General features: G+C 36.4%; 1 protein-coding gene across 1 annotated transcript in view; it reads right to left on the bottom strand.

Annotated features, from left to right (window-relative positions):
* Nucleotides 1-22,957, bottom strand: part of RP1 (RP1 axonemal microtubule associated) — a 221,968-nt gene that overhangs the window by 77,489 nt on the left and 121,522 nt on the right. The window contains 7 exon segments of the mRNA XM_048072444.2: nucleotides 1,224-1,378; nucleotides 3,123-3,342; nucleotides 9,511-9,680; nucleotides 16,070-16,102; nucleotides 16,265-16,320; nucleotides 17,588-17,669; nucleotides 22,363-22,441. Of these exon segments, the coding sequence (XP_047928401.2) occupies nucleotides 1,224-1,378; nucleotides 3,123-3,342; nucleotides 9,511-9,680; nucleotides 16,070-16,102; nucleotides 16,265-16,320; nucleotides 17,588-17,669; nucleotides 22,363-22,441 (795 nt within the window).

The raw sequence follows: 22,957 nt of genomic DNA, 5'->3' as shown, positions 1-22,957 counted from the left end.
GGCTCCCCAGGGACATAGTCACGCCACCAAGCCTGTTGGAGTTTAAGAAGCATTTAGACTATGCTCTTAGTCATATGGTCTGAATTTTTGGGTAGACCTGTGTGGAGCCAGGAGTTGGAAACGATGATCCTTATGGGTCCCTTCCAACTTGGGAAATTCTATGATTCTGATTCTTTGATTATAATTAACACCATCATCCCAATAAAACATTAACTCAGTAGTAGGAACTTACTAAACCTGCTGAATGGGCAACTAAAAGAAGTTATTGGCAAACTGATCTCTAAAAAATGCAGGTCTCACCAAAGTCCTATGTGTTATCTGTGCTACTTTTAAAATAAAATACTGGAGAAGTAGCTTTTCAGTTGCTAACGTTAAAAGTACTTCTGTATGACAAAAATACCCATTTTCTTTTTAACAATAGTCAGGACTTGACAGCCAGATTGTAAGCCAAAATCCTGAACTTTTTTAATTAGGACATTTTAGGAAATAAATCTGTTCATGGAGGTAAAATAATTATTGAAAAGTGCTATCTTCTGTAAATATATATAGTCCTGAGATGTATGGAAAATCAATTTTAGAAATTCCCCCAGTATGTACCAAATCCAGTGCTGTGGTAATTATTCAATGAAATTATTTCACAGAAATGTAGTACTCTCCTTGATAATGTATATCTTGATAGTGAGCAAAAAATAAGATTATATGCTTTTTCAAACTTAAATGCTCAGTGAGCTTATGAAAGCTGACCACATTAGAAGAATTGTATTGTTATTGGTCATCTAGAAGCAACATTTTTATGTGCATTCTCTACTGTACGTGGAATTCTTGTCTCCCATCTAAAGTTATTGAGTAGACATTCAGTTATTGCTTATACTAGGTTACAGAAAAAGCACTGAATACAAAAGTCTCACAGCAATTTCTGTAACTAATTTTGTATCTAAATTTTTTAATTCTTTGATGACCTAAATTCAGAATAGAAGAAAGAAGAGGTGTGATCACAGAGGTTCTCCCAGCAATCTGTTCTGTATGTGCTCACACAGAGCCCTGATTATTGTGTGGGGATGTACTGGTACAGGAAGGAAACAACAGTGGTATTGGTCTGCTCTGAATATCTGGAAGACAAATACTGTTTCCATATTCTTGCTCTTCTGTAACAAGATGTAGTCTGATCAGGCATTTAGGGATGCAGTAGAGTAACATGTAAGATGGCATTTTTGTGCCATTACCTTACTCCTTTGAAATTTTCTTCCTGGTGTTAACGATGTATGGAGTTTCCTTACACCGGTGTCACCTCTTGTCCCATAAAGAGTGATATAAACATTTGCAAAGGTTTCTGCTCCCCAGCAGTCACCAGTATGTACAGAGACAACATATTTATGGACTGCATAAAAATAAAATAAAATAAAATAAAATAAAATAAAATAAAATAAAATAAAATAAAATAAAATAAAATAAAATAAAATAAAATAAAATAAAATAAAATAAAATAAATAAAATAAAACAAAAGTAAAATAAAATAAAATAAAATAAAATAAAATAAAATAAAATAAAATAAAATAAAATAAAATAAAATAAAATAAAATAAAATAAAATAAAATAAAAAGTGATATAAAAGATGTACTTAAAGGAAAACAACAATGTAGGTTATTTAGTGATATTACTGTTTTTTTTTATTTCTGCAACTACCAAAAAATCTGAAATAGTCGGTTTACTCTTTGTGAATGTGATGTCTTGAAGCTAGGCTCAATAAATTCTTTCCATTAGCTTCCTTAGAAATTCAAGTGAAATTGTACTCAGACAACTTAGACTTCTGTAGCTTAGAATTACCAGTATCCAGACAAATTCTGTCCAATTGTATTTTACTGTACAAGATCCTGAAAATAAGAACTCATCTGAATTTGTTCAGGGACTGCTAGAAACTGAATGATCTTTGCAATAGTTAATAACCATCACAGGTCAACGAATAAACTACTATGTAAAGTTTATGTAAAATAGACTAGCAGAGGCTGGATGCGTGACATATAAGTATAAAAATTTACCAAATGCATTTATTAATTTAAGGCACATGACAGCAACTGTAAAACTTCTTTGCCTCTGTGTTGCTCCTGTACAAACACACTTTCTTCCCTCAACCTACACAGTCAGATTTGGATTTTCTGTTGAGAAGGATCATTAAATTGCAGATGTATTGCTACTTAGACAAAATGAATGGCCAAAATTTTTTCAAATGTCATTTTTAACATACTGTCCTGCTGAGTTAACATTTAATTAACTTAATGCTATAATTTCTTTTAAAGTTGTGAACAGGTTTGAGATGGTCAGGGACTAGCACTACTGGAACTTTAGTTTAGAAAAGCAGTCATATCTCCAATTACTTTTATCTCATGTGTAACTACCCAATTTTCTGAATAAATGCAGTGTCTCCACAGGCCTTCACATTCCAAGGGCATTTCTGAATATATTCTAAAACTCTCAGCACGTCAAAAAAAAAAAAAAAAAAGGGCCTTAGGGAAAAACAAATACAAAACTTTTTCTTTTTTTTCTACAATGAGAATTCCTCCTGTTAGTAACTAAGCTATTATAAGCTGAGTAATTCAACAGTAAATCTACCACAAATCATTTCCATAGCTTTGAACATGTGCTATACCTTTAAAAAATATAATTATATTCTTCATTTTTGCACACAGAATCATGCAGAAGATTTAGCAACTGTGAAACCCAATTTGTCACTTAACTGGAAAATTAAAGCTTCTTAAATGGTCAGCATTTTTGCAGTGCTTGTATGAAAACAGTTACCACAGAGCCACTGAAGATATCAAATGCAGACCAAGTGCTCTATTCTATATGTATTGTTGATTTCTTTTTGAGAGGTTAGTTTGCACGGTTCTTCACTCAGAGAGTGGTGAGGAACTGGCACAGGTTGCCCAGAGAAGCTGGGGATGTCCCATCCCTGGAGGTATTCAAGGCCAGGTTAGATGAGGCCTGTAGCAACCTTGATCTAGTGGGTGGCATCCCTGCATGTCGCAGGGAGGTTGGAACTAGATGATCTTTGAGGTCCCTTCCAACCCAAGACATTCTATGATTCTGTGATTCTATGACTGTTCGTATCTCTTCACTATTCTCACCTGGTAAAGTTTTCTGGTCCTCATTGACTGCAGGGAATTCTTTCACAAGCTCCTTGTCGTCTTTGCTAATAGAGAGCCAGCAGTTACAGTCAAAGTTTAGTTTTTGTTTTGCATGTAGCTCTTCTAAGTGGAAAGACTTCAAATGCCAGCCCTCAAAGCCTGGCACATCAACACAGCTGACCCGAATCTTGTATACATCTCCCACATCTCCAGTCTCAACCTGCAACAAACATCATAAGGAAAAGTGTACTGTCAGGAGCACTTTACTCACAGAGATTTCCCCAGCTGTGTAGAATCCCTTAACTTAACATCAACCAATGGAGATGCTCTATGGCTTGGATGAGTATGATAGGGCAATCCATCCTTCTCTTCACCATGGGTGAGGTTGCCTTCTTTATTTCCTTCTGTTCTCTTACTAGCAATGTGAGCGGGACCCTTTAATATCAGGGTGAGCCAAGATTAAAATTAGTAATATCTGCACATAAGACAAAAGGTAATATGTAAAGCTATGACCTTACCGGAGTACATTAACTTACAATTAAAGGCTCTGATATCAGCAGTCACGTTATGTATTAAAATTAATGATAATTACTACGAGCAGAAAAAAATTTTAACTAAATTCTCATTTGCAAAATGATTAGAATTAGAACATGAAATTACTTTACAACCACTTCTGAGGAAAAGAGGAGGGATATTTCTGCAGAAATGTGAATCATGAATGTTACAGAAATAACTCTGTAGAACAGCATAGCCCTGTTCCCATACTACACATGAGAAATTCAGTATCTCGTTGCTGGCTGTGGGCTTCTGTGAGATGTGATTAAACCATCCAACCTAGGGCTGTGGGAATTGGGACGATCAAACTGCATCAAGTTGTAATGATCTGCATGGCATTAGCAACTGCACAATAAGTCTTCTGAGCCCCAGGAAGTAGGGTGCTGCAGCCTTTCACTGGTCAACAAGAAGAAAGATCTGGTGGGAAGGGAATTTCAAGTGAAACAGAAAACAGAACTATTCTAAAAAATGTAACAATTATTTTTGAGGATCAAAACAGAAAACTTTGCCAGCAGCCTTGTTCTTCCCACCTATTGCATTTTATTTTCCCAGACCAGCTACAACAAAAGCTTTGGTGACTGTTGCCAGGAAATAAATCCTTTATGCACCCAATAGCATCATAGTAAGATTCTGAAGTTAGTCTTACAGAACCATGCTCTAGAACAACTAGCAGACTGGCTCTTAAGACACAGCACAGAGCTCCTAACAACTTAATTTATTCTGCTATTAGCTCTGCTCTTGACAGCCGTTCAGTGCTGACCTACCTTGCTTAAAGATAGTTCTTGTGCCTTTGCTTAATGGAGACATACATGCAGGTAAATATTAGTAAACTTATTCTTATTAGGGAAAAACAGTATAGAAAGCATGTCTTTGTCATTTGGGGAGAGAGTTGGGTACCCTGATTAATAAACGTTATGCAGATAAAAAATGGTAAAACCGCAGTGTATGAAAAGGAACTGTTAATTTAAAAAAACAGCAACCTGCCAAAATCATTTTACAGAAGCTTGAACTGTTTATGAAGTAGAACTTATGAAATGTGGCAAGAAATTTCACCTGATGACTTAAAAGATGCCTTCCAGTCTAAATTTCTTGAATAAGTGTCAAAAGAGGTTGCCATGTCATTCAAAAAAAAAAAAAATCAGGATTCAAGGCATTGTTCTGTAAGGACCAGAGAAGAGTTCCCACCCACCAGCTATGTAAAACCAGAAGCATGGGCCTGTTTCTATGACAGTTCTGCAGCCCCAAGGCTGCAGGGAATCTCTCAGTTCCTGAACTGTAACTTCACAGCTTGTAAAATAGACACACAATTGTATCTTGACATCAACGAGGACACCAGATTTGTCCTCTGAGCCTAGACTGCCCTGCTTGCCTGTATGCTGTCAAGTATACAGAATTAAGGGCATCCCAGACTGTGATGCACATGTGAGGAGGGTTATGCCTCTTGGATTTACCACATCCTCACATCCTGACTTGGTCTCCACCATTGCTCCATAAATAGGGAAATACATGGGCAGAATTTCTTGTCAAGAGTTTTTCATTCATGCTGTGTATGCTGCAAATGATATCATTAGCTATGGCACAGTAAATGGTCTAATTCCTCTTAAAAAATGTGCATTCATCTCCTATTAAACTTAAAGGGAACTATCCAGGTTCATCAAGAGAAGAGTGCACAGCTTCTTCACCCGTCTAAACTATGGTCCCCTCACACACAATAAAATCATTGCTCCTGCTCTTTCAGAGCCAGACTACTGATTTTTAAAATGATTGCCTGCAGATTTTATTTCTTGCAGATAGATCTCATGACTGTATCACACAGCTATTCTAAATGCCATGTACCACTCATTCAATAAAGCTCTGTGGTTTGAACTGCAACATTACAGAATTTGGTTATTTTTATTTAACAGGGCAAGCTGTACCTCACATTTTACTTTGTCTTCTGCTACCCAAATTTGCAATTCTCTGGACTTCTAAATTCTCATAAAGACATGTTCAATAGTCATTGTAGAAAATGGACAGATCAGATATAGGAAAATAATTTAAGAATACAGGACTGACTATTTAAGAGTCACTGTTTTCCCTTCTTTTTCTAGAACCACAATTTCAATGAATTTCATGCCTTTGAGCCATGAAGAACTAGCAATCATACTGTCCATAATCTGTTGAATTAAACACCAAATATTTCCAAGTGAATGTAATAGATATTACATTCTCCCCTTTTTATGTTATTTGTTTGGGATTTTTTCCACAGTTATTATTATACTTTCTCTTTAGTTTCATCAATGTAACATAACATTGTCATTACATCATGCTCATAATCACTTTCTGAGCAATTTAATATGGTCAGTTTCCCTTTGGAATATGATATCCTATCTTTGATCCCATAATTGGCTTTGCCTTCCATCAATGCCTATTAATTGATGCAAAATGACCTTCAATGCAGAGGCAGACAAATAATCCATCACAAAGTACATATTCAACGAACATCCTCTTTTTAAATTTACAGAATGTTTGCAAGAGGAAACTATTTACCTCATTTTTATTTATGATTAAAGTTTCCTGATTAATTTATCCACATTTATTTCTTCTGAATGGTTTTATGTAATGTTCAGTACTTGAAATCTGAGCTGAATTGGACGTTGATTTGTCATATACTAAATAACACAGTGTTTTTCCATTACATGACTGAAGGAGCATAGTTCTTATAATTAAGAGGATGCCTTGGCAAAGCCACTGGGGTTTTGAAGCTCTCAGAGAAAGTAACTGATGAAAATGGTAGGAGAATTTCATAATATTTTAAACCTTTTCCTTTCTGAATCACACAGGACTTGTCCAAAGGCATCAAGCCTAATGTAATTAAAGCTTTGTAAAATTCACTGTTTAGGTGCATGCTTAAATTAAATTCTTCATTACGTCTCTATAATATATATATATCTGTGCATAAATGATTCTAATTGTAAAGGGTGTGGTAAAGCATCCTAAAATTCACCTGAACAGCTGTCAGAAGCTCCAGAAATCCAACTACTTGTTGTCTGGAGCATCATCCCACACTTTGGAAAATACCTAGCATATTAGCATTACATAATCTAAAATTTTCTGTCATCCTTATAGTCTTTAACTGAAAATACATTCCATATTTGTTGTGTATTTATGAACAGTTGTACCTGCCAGAGCTTTGTGGTTACAGTACTGTCACTCATTTCATACTACCTGTGCTAGTGTTTTGGAGAATAGTTTTAAAGATCTTTATCCCAAGATCACTCAGTCAATGTAACTCTGCATTTTATAATTATCTGTATAACAGAAAGTGTACAGTACAGTAGGACTCTCCAAAAGCATGCTCTGACAAGCTTACTCTGTAAGCAACCAAGAAACCTGCTGAGGACTAGGAGAAAGTTATATATATACTTTACAAATTTGCTCATTCCATTAGAGATCAACAATTGATTTTTATCATCACTGAAATATAAAAGAAAAAAAAATCTACTATTGTACTGTCAGTTTACTTACATTTTCCCAGTTATTTTCCAATGTGTTTGTTCATTGGAGCTGGCATGGTTTCTTGCCTTGCTATCTTCAGTGCTAGAACTCCCAGATGGTTCAATAACATAGACAAACTTACTTATTTCTCATTTTATTTATTATAAATGATGTATTCTAATTAAATTTATTCTTATTTAAGCAGATCACTCACTCTACTACAGCTATGTGAGACCATTGAAACCCAACAACGTGCTAGCATGCTGCTGTTTTTTCTAACAAACTATTTTTTGCTCTTGCTACATGCAATTAAACTACACCTGTTCTTTCACAGGAGTTGATTTGAAATATTTTGGATCAAATAATCATTCTGAATACGATGTACATCTGCATACATTTCTGTGAGAACACCTGGAAGATCAGGAATTTACATGCCTTCCTGTCCTCAGTGTGCAATAAATGTATCTCTGAGATCAAAAATAAGCCTACTGTTTCAAAATAAGCATGAGCTGCTTATAGCACATAACCTGTTGTACTTGTTACTGCACTAAGAACATTTGTCTAAGACCAGGATCTTGGGGAGGTTTAAAAGTTCATTTACTGCTGCTTGTTGGGAAGTTGAATTCACAAAAAAAACTTTGTTCAAAGTTGAAACACTGGAAACATCTGTGAATTCACTGGTGACATCATGCTCGTGCCTCCAGCCTGCTGCTACAGTGGGAGAACATGAGCAAAGCTTCCGAAAGCCTTAGTAAGAACAAAGAAAGAGAGAGTAAAAAGAAACTGGATTTATTAGCTGAACCACCTAGAGAAGATAAGAGGAAATTTATGATGATATCTGAATCTGAGGATCCTCAGGGCCTACTAGTTTGACTTCCTTAGAGTGCTACAAAAACTGGAAAACACTGTAAGAACTGAAGCAAAGAGACAAAATTTCACGCTCAGTAAACAACACTGAAATAGTATTAACATTTTCAAAGAAAGCAACAAAACCAGGGGCACAGATAGCTGTCAGAAAGATACAGACATGAACCCAAAGCCAATCCAAAGTATGAAGAAGCATTTAGAAAACTGTTAGGGTGGAACCTCAGTATGATGCATATGGTATTATGGTACATAGGATAGTAGAGAACCTAGGATAGTAGAGTAGTGGGGACAACCAGGACAGACACATGACAATACTAGCTTCTCCTAGCATGGTACTCAGTCGGTGAAATCAGGCAATCGACAAAGAGTACATGTCATTTGGGAAATTACCAACATGTAGCAGAGGTCTGCTTTATGCAATGATAGACTCTGCCTCTATTGACCTCTTCAGTTTATGTTAGTGGATTAGGAAGTGCCTTTTGTTGCTCAGAGTTTCCTCTCTGTTTTCTAATAAGTAGCAGCTTTCTTTTCTTTAACAAGTGTCATTTATGTTTTCATTTACTCAATGTTTTCATTACTGCAAAGTTCCTAAATTGCTTTAGCTTGTTATTTAAACTTTAAAAAATCAGCCTGGATCAGGTCATTATGATTAATATTTGACAACATTTTCTAAATGTAGTTTTGTCTTTGTTTTCAGAATGTTTATTGCAGCCGTTGAAAAGCATTTCTGAGGTTTAAAAAACTGCCTTGAATTGCAAGCTATTTCTCTCTTCTGTCTATCTAGAAGCTGCACTTCAGGCCAATGAACATAGTTTACAATGATGTAACCTAGCAAGCCAGGACAGAATTTGACCATTAAAAAGACACCTCAGATGAATACTCTCAAAGCAGCAGGATGTGTATGAGGTGTACAGGTAGTCAGGTCTGTATTAGGGGTGATTTTAATATTGGTCATGTATATGCTGTTGCCTCAGTGCAAGTGCCTCCATGGAACTTTGATATGCATTCTCCTGTGATTTATGATTATCCAGAAAATCTGCTGCCTGCTGGCCTCAGGGACAGAACCATTTTTGGGCAGAGTGGAGAATGCTTTAGAAAGACTGAAACGAAGGAAAGAAAAAGCCACTCAGGTCCCAGAGGAATACTGTCCAATCCTTAATTTTCTGCTTTCTCAAATAGTTTTATATTGCTTTTGTAACAACTGCAATGCAGGAAAAAAAAAAAAAAAGACAAGCTGATGAATGCAATAAATTACATGAAACGCATTGTTTGTTTCCCTGATACATACTGAAAATTCAAAGAGAACATGGCAGCTGGCTGTAGTAGAACCGAACCACAAGCAGAAGACGACCCAAGATCTAAAGTTACATCATTCTGTCATTGGCAATAAATGTGTCATTTTAACAACAAAACTAGAATTCCACATGTATTTTGGCTGTAGAGTAATGACATGAGAAGCTCTGTGTAGTACTGTATATTTATGACTTACAATGAATTCATCCGTTGCTCTGGGTAGAAAACACACATGTCCTGGTCTTTGTGGAGAAAGCAGGATCTTATCACTTTTGCCCTTTGAGCCATAAATCACAAGGGTCCTTTTACAATCCTGTGGTTCTGGGGAATCTCCATCTGTTTTAACCTGCACTCTCCACTGTTGAGCTAAACAAAATAAAAACAACCCATTTTCAGTATCAATGGAAGAGACTAATGAATGCCTTTGTTATTATTACAACAAAGAATTTAAAGATAACTAGGAGCTTACATCCTGTTTTACAAAAATAGACAAATAGACATTCATTCTCTTGAAGATAATTATAATGTGAATAAGATTTTACAAACAAAACACAACAATCCAAATATGTGTGCAAGCAGAAATTAATACAAAGGAAGAAAGAAAGTAAATATTTGGCTATGCTTTTGCATTCCTTATAACAAATTACTGTCCTGGTTCCAGTTAGGACAGAGTTAAGTAGCTCATAGTAGCTGGTAGGGTGCTATGTTTTGGATTAGGATGAGAAGAGCACTGATAACATGCTGATGTTTTAATTGTTGCAGAGCAGTGTTTACACCAGGCCAAGGACTTTTCGGCTTCTTGCTCTGTCCTGCCAGCGAGCAGGCTGGGGGTGCAGCAGGAGCTGGGAGGGGACAGACCCAGGACAGCTGACCCAAACTGGCCAAAGGGGTATTCCATACCATCTGACGTCATGCTAAACAATATATAGGGGTGGCTGGCCGGGGTGGGGGGGCCGGCTGCTCGGGAATAGGCTGGGCATCGGTCAGCGGGTGGTGAGCAATTGCATTGTGCATCACTTGTTTTCTTACACATTATTATTGTTAATACTATTACCATTATCACTATTATTATTATTATTGTTATTATTATTTTCCTGTCTTAATAAACTGTCTTTATCTCAACTCACAGGCTTCACTTTCCCGTTTCTCTCCCCCATCCCAGAGAGGGAGGGGGGAGGGTGAGCGAACGGCTGTGTGGTGTTTAGCTGCCAGCCGGGTTAAACCACAACAATTACTTGTTTTAATTGCAGTAATTCATTTATTAAATTTTGGTACTTAAAGTGTTCCTATGTTACATGAAAAAGAAAACATTTTGGAAAGCTTGTATATGATCCATTTGCAAAAACTGCTGGCTAATACACAGATAGTTAAATAATGAAAACTAAACTTCGTTTCTCAGATTTTTCTAACCTAATTTGTCATGTTCAGTCTGCTCATGTGTCAGATCATTCATTAGGACTGAATCCAAAATCTAGGGAACTGCAAAGTTCACTGAACTCAGCTCATGGATTTCAGACATTCTTTTTGGTAGATGACATGTATTCATAGCAATATTTGAAAGTCCAGAATGCAACTCAGAAACTGCAGAAAACCATTCCAGGTGTGTGAAAATACACCGTGTCTTAGATGGATAATACAGATTAGAAAGTTGTTTAAGTGGTTGATTGTAAATCTTGCCCTGAATCCGAAAGAATTATTTGCAGATACAACACTTGATCCTGCATGGCAAAGGGAACTTAACAGTGGAAGGAAATTAAAAACCTATGTTTAGTCCGTGACCAATACTGTGATAATAGGATAATTTGCTAATGAGATTAACATAAAAGAGAACTATTTCATGATTTTGTGTCAGCCCACAATGCAATGTGCTGACAAAATAACCTGTAGAATAGTTTAGTTCTGAAATAAATTAGATGTGATTCTTTTTCTTACAGTACTGTTTTTTTTTCACACCTTTTGTTTTCCTCCACCTGTTTGGAGGTGGAGATTGAATGAAAACCTTTTCTGGTTTTCCTGACTTATGGTTTTTCCCCTGATTTTTTGCTTCATCTTCTTTAGCTAAATCTGTTTTCCCCCTTGTTATAGAAGCTTTTTCTCATCACATCTGACTGTTCCCTGATTCTTCTGGGCTCAGCTACAAAACAGCAGGCAAATACACATCTCACAGTCAGTCTGCTGAGTAACACAGGAGCTGAAAGGATCCTTCCATCTGAACTCTTTTTTTCAGGTCATTTCATGAGTCAGATGTAGTATTATGGAAGATGCAGACTTTGCCTAATGAGGAATGTTTGTTGTTTGATATTTGTGCCAGCTTTGAATTTTATTTCCTTGTGCCAGGTTGGCATGTGGTACCCTTCAGGGTGTCACACTTGGTGAAGTCAAGCATCATTTGAGCTTCTGCTGTTCCTGAGCACTCTGAGGGTTTATGAGCAGATTCAAATTTTTACAAAGACTCCTGACATAGCCCTGAACCTCATATCCACTCCAACCATGTCCCATTTTGAAGACTGACCCTGGAAAGAGCAGAAAGGAAATAAAGATAATTTTGCATTACTGTGTTTCCCAGGTGAGCTTTCTTTTTTCTGCTTTCTTTCCTGCTTCAGGAGAGAAAGCAAGGACACATATCTGCCTATCTTCTGCTCCAAGAGGCAGCATGTTTAAAGAAGGTATTTTGGGCAAGGTGATTTATTTTAATTAATGTGCAGAATTGTGTTTTTAATTTTCATTTCAGAAGAAAGACTAAGACACCAGCTGGGAGTTTTCCAGGAAATAAATCAGTAGTTAACAGATTTAAAGCCTCTTAGCATCTGTGACTGCTTGTTCTCCTACATTTGCTTTGAATGCTTCTACTGCTTGGTAACAGAGCTAACCCAGACTCTCAGTATTTTCTTTCTGTTCAGCAAATTCATTTAATCTGCTCATGCCAGAATAAGAAAAAAATGTTTTTTTTAATATTATATTATCTTAGACAGCTACTTCATAAGGATGGCAGTCATCAGACAGGAGACCGATTACTAATACATACTGGGTTCAGTGACTTCTATATTGTTTTTCTATATCTGGAATTTCAGAAAATTCCAAACTCTTCAGTAACTTCTGAAAATCAGATAGCTTGTCTTGAGTAGGTAGGTCACCTTCTGTACTTCATATGCACGGCCACATAAAAAAAATCCTTTTTCCCTGATACTACTGAACTACATTAGCTTCCGTTTGGAGTGACTAGTGCTTTACTGTGCTATTTTACTTTTAGCAGATGTGCAATGGTATACCCATTTTCTTTGAGATATCAGTATAATACTGCTAAAATGAATGGTGGAGATGAAACAGAACTTCAGAAATAGAAAGAAATCTCCATATTTTCTCTTCGCTTAAGCAATATAACCAAAGATCTTATTTCACATTACAGAGATATATCCAGAGACATATTATAAGCATTTGTTGACTTTAAGGAATGAAATGAGATCAATCATAAAAATATCTTTCCAGAAATTCTTTTAACCACTAGTTTGGAGCCTGAAAAATGCTTGCAGCAAAATTGTGAAAATCAAACCTTCAGTGACTTCTCTGCATAGCAAATTGGGCAAGGTAAAACATAAAGTCAACATTTTGTTATATAATTCAGAAAACTGAAAAAGGAAAGTGTTTTTTTTCTTCTTTCAAAATACTAACAACTTATGTGTTGTTAGAGGATTGCCGTCACTGTTTTTAGGACATATTATTCCAGTTTTCTTATTCTGGTGAAGCAGAACCATGCTATTTGAAATTTAGTTATCTGTGATTATTCTTACTCCATTAGCAAAAGCTTGCCAGATAGTGAATGATTTGAAAACAAAGTCAAAGGAGAATTTACTGCATATTTTCTCTTTTCTTATGAATTTTCTAAATGTCTTAATACCAAAAACCTTTCCCAACACAAGATCCAACCTAGAAATATCTATTAACTGAACAGCGTTCATTGAAGTTGAACTGTATTTTGTGTGCTACCCACAAAAGCCCACAATGCCACAGAGCACCCTACAAACCACACTACAGGAACCCAGCTCATTTTAACTGACTGCAGAATGGACAACATTGGAACATGTTTGTGGTTTTGCTTTGAGAAAAAATCTTTTACTAGGTACTCCAATTATATTCAACTTATTTTAAACAGAGAATGAAAAGAAAAACAAAAAACAGAATGAGGAAGTAGCAATGTAGAAGACTTTTAGAGAGTGATGTAAAGTCCCATTCTCCCTCAGAATGACTTCATCATTTGTGACTTGAGAACAGTTATCCATATTCTCTGCCAATACAATCTCCTTTGTCTTTTTTTCTCTTGCATCAAACATACATGGAGGAATAAACAGAAGATGAATAAATCCGTTCCTATGCTTGATTTGCCAAAGCTTCTCCATAATCTACACATGTACACAAGTTGCTGAAAAAAATTGACATGGGCCTTCTGCATCTAGGCAGAATCCATAGCCACCAGCAGCGTTCACAGGGATCTGGAATTTATGTTTCATTAAAGCTGGCATAAGAGGGGCCTGTCTGAAAAAGAACCGGGAGTAGTCAAGTAACTCGCTTAGCGATGACAACTTTCAAACTCTCTGATTTGGCTTGGTGGTTAGTAGCTTGTTAGCCTTCTCCAAAGAGAATGAGATTTCCGACCTTCAGAGTGACTTACTACATGTTTTGTTTTGAAACCATTGCTTTAGACCTGACCTGAGCTTATCTTTATTCTGGAAATCACCAAATGCCAAATTTTACCAATCAACTTTCTATGACTTTTCCTGAAGCCCACTTGCAGAGTGCAGCTCACATAATATATGACCACATGAATGCATAAAATATTGTCTCCCTAACATCAAAACTGCTGCATTCAGGAAATGTACATTATATGGACGGTCTGCACATCTGCTGTGAGTGGAACTGCTTATTAATGCTATCTTCTCTAACATGTAAAGTTTTCAGTGCTGCAGATGCTCGGAGAATTTAAAGCAATTACTTTCTATTCCAAGACTCTTCACCTCTGGAATTTTATCAGCACTAGTGGTACTAATACTAGTACTATATCACAATGGATTGACACAGAACTGAATATACGACAACTTTCCAAACCTCTTGTGCTTGTTATCATACTAAAAATCTCAATCTTTTTCACTTACAATACCTCTAATATTACCATTAAGACAACACAATTTAAAAATGAACAATCCTGAGATCAGCCCTGCTCATCATCTCTTTTACAAAAGGTATAAAAAGCAGTCTCTCATCTATTTCATTTCCTCACTGGAATGAACTCTTGGGTAAAGAAAAAGATGACTAAAGAGAAGTTCAAGCTAAGGTGTTGCATAGATAATTGGCAGAGGACTTCCTAAAAAATGCTCTTCTTCTTTATATCTTCATAATTCAGAACCCCTCATCTCTTCTTAATGATGACACATCCCCTGGGTCCTCCTGAACATCTTGACAGTGTGATGTTTCACAAACTGATAAAGCATAAGATGCTCCTTTCACCTCATAATCAATGTATTGTGCCTTAATGTTCTTGACATGCACAAGCTCTCAGCAGCCTTTGCATCTCTGCCTGCTTATAGTAACATAATAAAAAATGAAGCTGTACCGAAAATAAAAACAAACAAACAAAAAAAAAAACTTAGATTAGTATTAAAATACAGTCTATTTTCTGAACATAAGGTGAAACAGATATTATGGCTGCATTTCAGAAATGTGTGCTGAGCAGAACGTAGAGTACAATTCCAAGTCACTCAAGAAAATCAAATCTCTCTGTGGGAAAGTCTTTATTTACCTGAGTTAATCAGTCTCCTCTTGTAAAAGTTATCTTGCCATGGAACAATAAAACTGTTGGCTAAACTGTTTGATTGAATGCAAATGATTATATTTTCACTGAAACTGCAATTATATCGAGAGATCAGCACTCATGCTACAGAAGGCAAGCCACTGTTTTCAGAGCTATATGTAAACATTACTTTATTTACTCTAGTTTCTCCCATACTGTTCTCAGACACAGTTACACGGAATATGCATTTACAGTAAAATATTCATAAAGAAATTTGTATCAGTCTGTTTCTCTTTTCTGGTTAGGGAGAAACACAGAGATGGTATCTCACATTCTGAACACTTGGGAGGTCCTAGCGTATTATGGTGCTAGTCTATGGTGATAGACTGTCTTTGCAGGCATATAAATAGACAACTGGGTGGGTAGTTTTTTATTAAAATCTTTTAACTCCAAAAATCCAAGCAGATTTAGTCAACAAAATGAGTATACTACTTCCAGTTTCACTAACACATTTGGAGCTCAATCTTGCAATATTTCTGGTTACTTTTGGAATGCCCTGGTTGCCCTGGTGGACTTTGAACTGAAAATGCTTTCACTGCCACTTCACAACACATCTTTCAATATGCTCATGTTTGCCAGGGTATCTGTCCCCATGTATTAAATGACAGTGACATTAAGATAAACAAAGCAACACTTGAATCTTTTCTCAGAGGAATTCCTGGCTGATTTCAGGACAGAATAGTAGAAATATGAAGAAAACCAGAAATGGTTTATGAACAGAAGGTTTTTCTCAATTACTTGTAAAGAGTTTATCACTTCTGTAGATCATCTTTAGCCAATTTGTATTCATTTTCTCTCACAGTTGATAGCTTACTTATATGATGAGGTCACTTGCTCACATATTTGCCACTTACTACTGATTTGGAGGTTAAATTCAAACAGCAAAGACAATTGTGTAGAAAACAATTCTTACCTTTAAGGAATGACTTCTTTGAATTGCCATCTTCTAAAATATTAGCAGAAAAAAAAATAATGTGAGCAACCTTCTTTATCACTTTTTTTTTTCTTATGTTATGGTCATATTCAGAAAGGATCTTCAGTAATAATTAGGCAGTAAATAACACTGTATTGTTACCACAAAAAAAGAAATCTGTAACAAAATACTTACTTTTGGCAGTTAGCTCTCTCTGAGTTTTCCCATCATCTTGATATTCATCTAACCATCTTTCATTGCATAAATAAAATAATAAGATTAATAACAATTATCAGTATTGATAATAATCAACAAGTAATCTGACATTTGCTTTCTCTCTTTTTTTTTTTTTTAATCAAATTAGGTCTTTAAAGTACCTTCTAGACCCAATTTTCTTGTATGCCTTCATCAGAGTTAGCATTATTCATATTGGGAGTATTTGGCTCACTCTCCCATCAAACAATGGGAATTTTCATGACAGTTTTATGAAGTGCTATAGTACTTCAAATTAAATATACTATATGATGTAGTAAGCATTTACAGGATCAGATACTCAGTTGTATATTTTGAGGGGTTTATATAATCTGCAGTGGTCAGTTATATTCATCATACTTAACAGGATAGATAAAACCTGGAAGATCTGGAAGTTTATAGATATTCTACAAATATGCAACAATTAACTGATTTTTTTTTCTTTTACTTTCCTTTTCTGTTATGCAGATGAATTTAAGGACCTTTCCTGTAGATTTCCTTTATTTCTCTACAAAAACACACCTGTACTCCTGCAGTTAATCCCCCTTACTTAAATACACAGAGGTAACACACACAAATCCCTGCTTTTGCCTATTGGTATATTTAACTTTTTGTTGTTGTTGTTTTATTTTTATGTTGTAGTCATGTGACTCAACCTACTGACAGCTAAAATTTCAGGTTGCAGTTGCCTCCAGTAATAAAATATTTGGAAGAACATGCTGTTTAGTAATTGTTAGAACTGAGAAAGTCAGGCATTTTCCAATTTTGTCCATAGCAGCAACATTCTAGACCTACTAAGACAGAGAAATAGAGATTTACTAAATGAAAGGAAATATTTTAGCCCTTCTCTAGGAGGAAAGTTAAGGGCGTTCCAAAGATTTCTGGTATGTATATAATGTTTTCAGTGACTGAGAAAGAGGTATTGACCAAAATCAGTATGTCTAGATCCTTACACATAATACTGTTTAGAAGATAAAGAACTGAAAGCTTATTTATTTTCATGTGGTCTCTGTATAATCAAGATAAAGGAAATATCAATGCACCCTTTCTCCAGTTTTGGGCTTCTTCACATTAGGCTATGACTCCTTTTGCTACTGTTCCAACAAACTTTGGCTTCAGAAGCAAAATTCTGCAACCCTTGTCCTTTGAGAAACTCTTGCGCACTGCTCACATATCTAGGCTGTGTGCACATACCTTTTCTGCAAAATTTTCCCCAGGTTGCCGAGAGTGTAACAAACTAATTCTGCTTCTCCATGAATGACATACCTGTTACAAGGAAATACAACCTCCTGAGCTTCCTTTCCTTCTTTATATTTTATCACAATCTTATCCAGGAACCATCCATTGCCTGTGTTGAAATGAAAAAGTTTATAATCTAAAATAATACTTCTGTCAAAATAAAAAATATATATAAAAGTCCAGATGATATTTTTTCATCACAGAAACAGGTCCCATTAGCACAGAGCTCAACTAAATAGATGAGAAAAATAATACAACGAAAGCTTATCATTCTGTGTCTCTTGGAAGAGGTACAATGTTAATTCTTCTCTGCCTTGCTATTTTAATCTTAAGAAGGGGGATTTTTTTTCTTGGAGACAAGTATATGCATATATCTGTGAACTGCCAACACCATCACCATCCCAGCCTACATCTTTTGATTCCTTGTGATCAGGCACAAGGATGTTAGGACAAATCTGTTTATGCAGTTAAATAAGATCTGTGTGAAAGATGGAATTTTTGGTCTTCTGTGAGTGAAGTTGTTATTGCATATAACAGTATTAACAGACCATTAATATCTACTGTTTCCATTTGCATATGTTCTTACTTAGCTTCTGAAAAATATATGCTTTAGCTTTTACAGTATAGGCAAATTTGCATAAACTGCAAAGTCAAAATACTACATCAGTCTACGTAAACATTATATTAACAATTCTGATAGAAACAAATTTGTTGTAAACAAACAACAGGAGTTCTTCTGGGCATGTGATGAGCCTCCTCAAAAGTTTTTCAAATTTCCACTTTTAAAGTCTATGTTTCAAGGGCATGCTTTTGTTTATCTGTCCTCTGTAAAGAGAGGAAAGAACCTTCTTTATAGAGATTTATTTTTTTTTTTTAATATGAAATATCATAGTCTTTATTGAAGTCTCTTTTTGCTTTCTTGCCCAAGGAAATAGCATGAAAAATTTTCTTTTGGTCTTGCAACAGCAGCAATTTAAATTTATATGGTATTTAAATCACAAAGCACCTAAGCACTTTATAGTTTTACCACTGAGTTTAATCACCTTCTACCTGAAACTTTGTGATAGGTCAGAGAATCCACTTTAAAGTAAAGCTACATAAGTTTTAACATACTTTTGGATTCTATAAAAAATATAGACATTAGTGATATGAATAGGGAAAAAAATATATTCAAGTAATATTCAAGTAATAAATTCATTCATCAGTATGAGATTAACTGAGGTATGACTGCTACTGGTTTACTGCATTGCTAGGAAGAAATGTTTAAGAACTTGATCTCACCAAATAAATGGAAATTCTCATAAACTAAAAGACAGGGCATTGTTCCAGTCTTGTTTTTGTTGGCTTGCTTGTTTGTTTTTTAACAGAGCTTTATCTTTGCCACACACAGGGAGAAAAAAGTAGGGCTGGCAAGCAAATTGTTTATAATTTTCATTGATACAAAGCATACATTAGTGAACATTGAAAAACTGCACAAGAAAATTATTAATCTAGTTATTCTCTCAGTCTTCCCTTTCCATGTTTTGTTGCATTGACTTTTGAATCCACAGTGTGTGTGCAGAATCCTCTAGTGTTGGCTGGGTTTCTCTTAGCTGACTTGGTCAATCTCCTTGATATGACAGTGGCCATCAGATTATAGCTGGGGATCTTTATCTGAAGCTGGAGTGGAGCTGTGAGGCTTGGGGTCTGGCACACCCAGATGCCTGCAGCTGAGGAGAATGAGGATCCAGAGCTATTACTGGGCAGACTGAGTGTCTAAGGCCAGCTACTGGAGGCCTGACAGAACCATACCATATATTATATGTATATATTACATTATACATTATACGTAGATACATTATGTACATATTTCCCATTGACAGACTGCCATTCTGTTCAGCTGGACAGGGCAAATGTATGAAACCATTGGTCCTGTTTTTGTTTGTATGAGTGCTGAGTTTCTGTCTGTTGACCTGGGTGGCCAGCCATGTGCATACATATATACGTCGTATAAATATATTTCTGGTGTGCCTGTTGGGAACATGTACTCAGTCTTGCTACTAGTGGGGACCTGAGAGCATGGACCTGTGTCAGCCTCACCTCTGTCAGGCTACCAAATTCGTACTTTCCCTAACAGTGGCAACCACTGTCATATGGTGCTTTTCTCCCAAGCACCAAATGATAAGACAAAGGGAAATGGCCTCAAGTTGCACCAGGGAAGGTTCAGGTTGGATATTGGGGGAAATTTCTTTACTGAAAGGGTGTTGCAGCATTGGAATAGGCTGTCCACAGAAGTGATTGAGTTACCATCCCTGAATGTCTTCAAGAAACATGCAGATTTAGGACTTAGTAGCATGGTTTAGTGGTGGAGTTCAGGTCAAAGGCTGGCCTAGATGATCTTAGAGGTCTTTTCCAACCTCAGTGATTCTATGATGCTATGATATTTACGTTGATCGCTTAGATCACTCCCAGTGCCCATCCTAGTGACTGGTATGCAAAGCCCTTTCCAAATACCCTGTTTTCACTGTGTCTGCACCACCCACAATTTGTCATGTCTCACAAGGTATTGCCTGAGTAATACTGTTACTTGTCAGCACATTGTAGCAAAACAGCATGAGAGAGGTTTTGGTCAGAAGCAGACGACTGTCCTGTTTTCCTCATGCTCTGCCTTCCTAGCTGCATCCGAGTATGGAAGCCCCTAGAAGGCAGCAATATCTGTCCTAACAGGAGGGCTTGCCCAAGCAATGCATGGATCAGAATGCCAATTCCCCTTCAAGACTCAGGTCCATGGCACATTAGGACACTTTGCAAGCTTCCTTCCATCCCCCTATACTTCATACAGAGCTCAGATGCTACCTCCTTGGAGGTAGCCTACTGGCCTGGCCAAGACTCACTAGCAAACAGGAAGAACACTTTGAAACTGATCAAAAAGAAGAAAGGGTACAGCAACGTCTTAAGGGTTTGTATAGAGGAGAAGGATCTTTCAGCAGATAAGACATCATCTAGTGACATACGCCTGGCCAACAGCAAAACCCTGCTGACGAAAAAAAATTTCCTTTATTTGCTGTCATGATGGCTGTGGGAGAAGATCTATGCCCTGTAGTCTGTGACCTTTCCAACAGAGTTTACAAAAAGGACACTGCATTGTGGTACACCCCAAATACTCTTGACACTGTGCAAGCCTAAACTAGGCTCCAAAGGCACACAAACCAGGTGATTATAAGAGCATTTTCCATCCATGCACCTACAAAGAAACCTGCAAAAGATGACTATGACCTTGATCCTAAACCTTACAAAGGTGTCTCTCTCTCCTACCCCAAAGAAAGTATCTATTCCATGCTCCATCAAGGGTACTTCTCAAATCGAGACTAAAGATCTCCTGCCCTATGGGCAAGTGATTCAACTAAAGGACAGCACCACCTCTAAAGGAACCCTTATTCTCCCTTCTCAGCATGAAAAAAATGGGTCTCTAGATGGCCTCTCTCCTGAATTACCATCTTTTTCTAGCTCTCAGCCCTTCCTTTATCCACCTCTCAGTCACCTCAGGCCAGGCTTATTTCAGGTTAGTTTGGGAAGGAGTTCAAAAGAGACCTGTGAGATCTGTCTGTGGTGCATACAATGAATGATTATTTCAATTACCTAGGCATAAATATTATTACACACAGAATTCAATCCATTATTCTCTTTAGACAAATAGGACAGATTTTGAAATCCATTAAGATCGTTGAGTCTGGCTGCAGATTTGTAATGCTGATTCTGTGATATGGCTATGCTGTCTATTATGGGAGAGGTGAAGGAAGAGGAGAGTATGGTACGGATGTATGGGGGGACAGAGTGAAAGTGGGCACCACTACACTGCCTTCACAGTTATGTCCTGGCATGTCTGTATATGAAACTCTCAGGTATGATCATCCGTATTGCTGAAGGCAGCAAACTCTAGAGAACTACAAAGATAGGAGAATCAGATTTACACTCCATACCAAAACCAAACAAATAAGGCTACTTCTACATAGTCGCAAGTCTGCTCAGAGCCTTAGACAGTACAGTCAGTAAATTGGGCATTGCCTGAGGCCATTTCATAAGAGAGTAGAGTAACGGTGCTTTTCTAATCTAGCGTCAGTGTGGTCTTGAACTGCTTTATAAACCCTTCTCTTCACTTAGACTCTTCATAGCCACTAACCTGCAAACATATTTGCAGTATTTACATCTTCAATGCTTTTAAACGCCATCTTTATGTTCAGTTACTTTGTTCCAGAGATACACAACTCAAGGGCCTCAATCAAAAATTCATCTCATTGCAAAATTCTTTTTTTGTTTCCTGAAAACTCTACAAACTAAATGCAATGCCATGTACTGGATTAGGTCCATATTGACTTGCACAAATTAAATTAACAACCACATCTTCTCCCATTGCCCAAAGGAGCAAGGACATAATGCTATAGCTATTCAATATTTCCTTGGTAGTAAAGCAGCTGTTGAATATCTTTTATTTCCATTCCATTTGATCTTCACTCTTTGTTTAATGAAAGACTATTTTACCTGTGTGAGCAACATTCTCACAAATTTTCTATATGTAAATAAATAGTGCTCTGTTACAAATAAACTTGAAACAGAGTGGATTATCTGGAATTAAAATTATGTCCTCTGTTGCTGACCATTACCACTGTTTTTCACCATCCCATCACAGTGACTACTCTGCAGGAAGACTTTTTATCACTGTAAGACCTTCTGTCCCATTTTGAATGACGGATGCAATATAAATAGCGTTCGTGATGTTTAAAAGGACTTGAAAACAGATTGGTCTCTAGGAAGTTAAATCCTACCTGGAGCAGCTCCATCATGGCTAATCAGAACTTTCTCCAAGTCTCCCAGTGAGACAGCCTTTATGAAAAAAATGTCCATCTGTGGAAACATACAAGGAAAATAATTAAGGTCTTAACTTTAGCTATCATTTTAACTGTAACAGGATAGAATAGTTACTTCTTTTTTTCCTTTTACAAAATGAACATGGGTGTCTTATATTGGTCGTGGCCAGACAGTGAGGATCTTTTAAAGCTTTCTGAGGTGAATAACACCTTTAAATTACTTCACAGAGATAGCACTTGATTCTTTTGGCATGACACAATGATAAGTTGCAAAGAATTTTTTGGTCATTTCTACATTTCTACAATACATATTCTAGTGCCAAGACTAGAAAACTTGGGAATAAGGATTTAGAACTTGATTCTAAAATTCACGGTGGTCTGTTCAGGAGAACACAAATGCTATAGTTACTATTTTATCTATATGTCTCATATAAATAATCAACACTATGCAAATTCTGCTATCTAGTGCTGTCAGTAAATGACTGACGCAAAATCAGCATGTAAAAATTGTTCATCTGATATAATTATGTAATTTTGCATAAAGAAAATACGT

This window comes from Anser cygnoides, chromosome 2 (assembly GCF_040182565.1).
Source record: "Anser cygnoides isolate HZ-2024a breed goose chromosome 2, Taihu_goose_T2T_genome, whole genome shotgun sequence".
Classification (NCBI taxonomy): Eukaryota; Metazoa; Chordata; class Aves; order Anseriformes; family Anatidae; genus Anser; species Anser cygnoides.
Note: the sequence above shows the minus strand (reverse complement) of the source record. Positions and strands in the feature narration are given on the sequence as shown.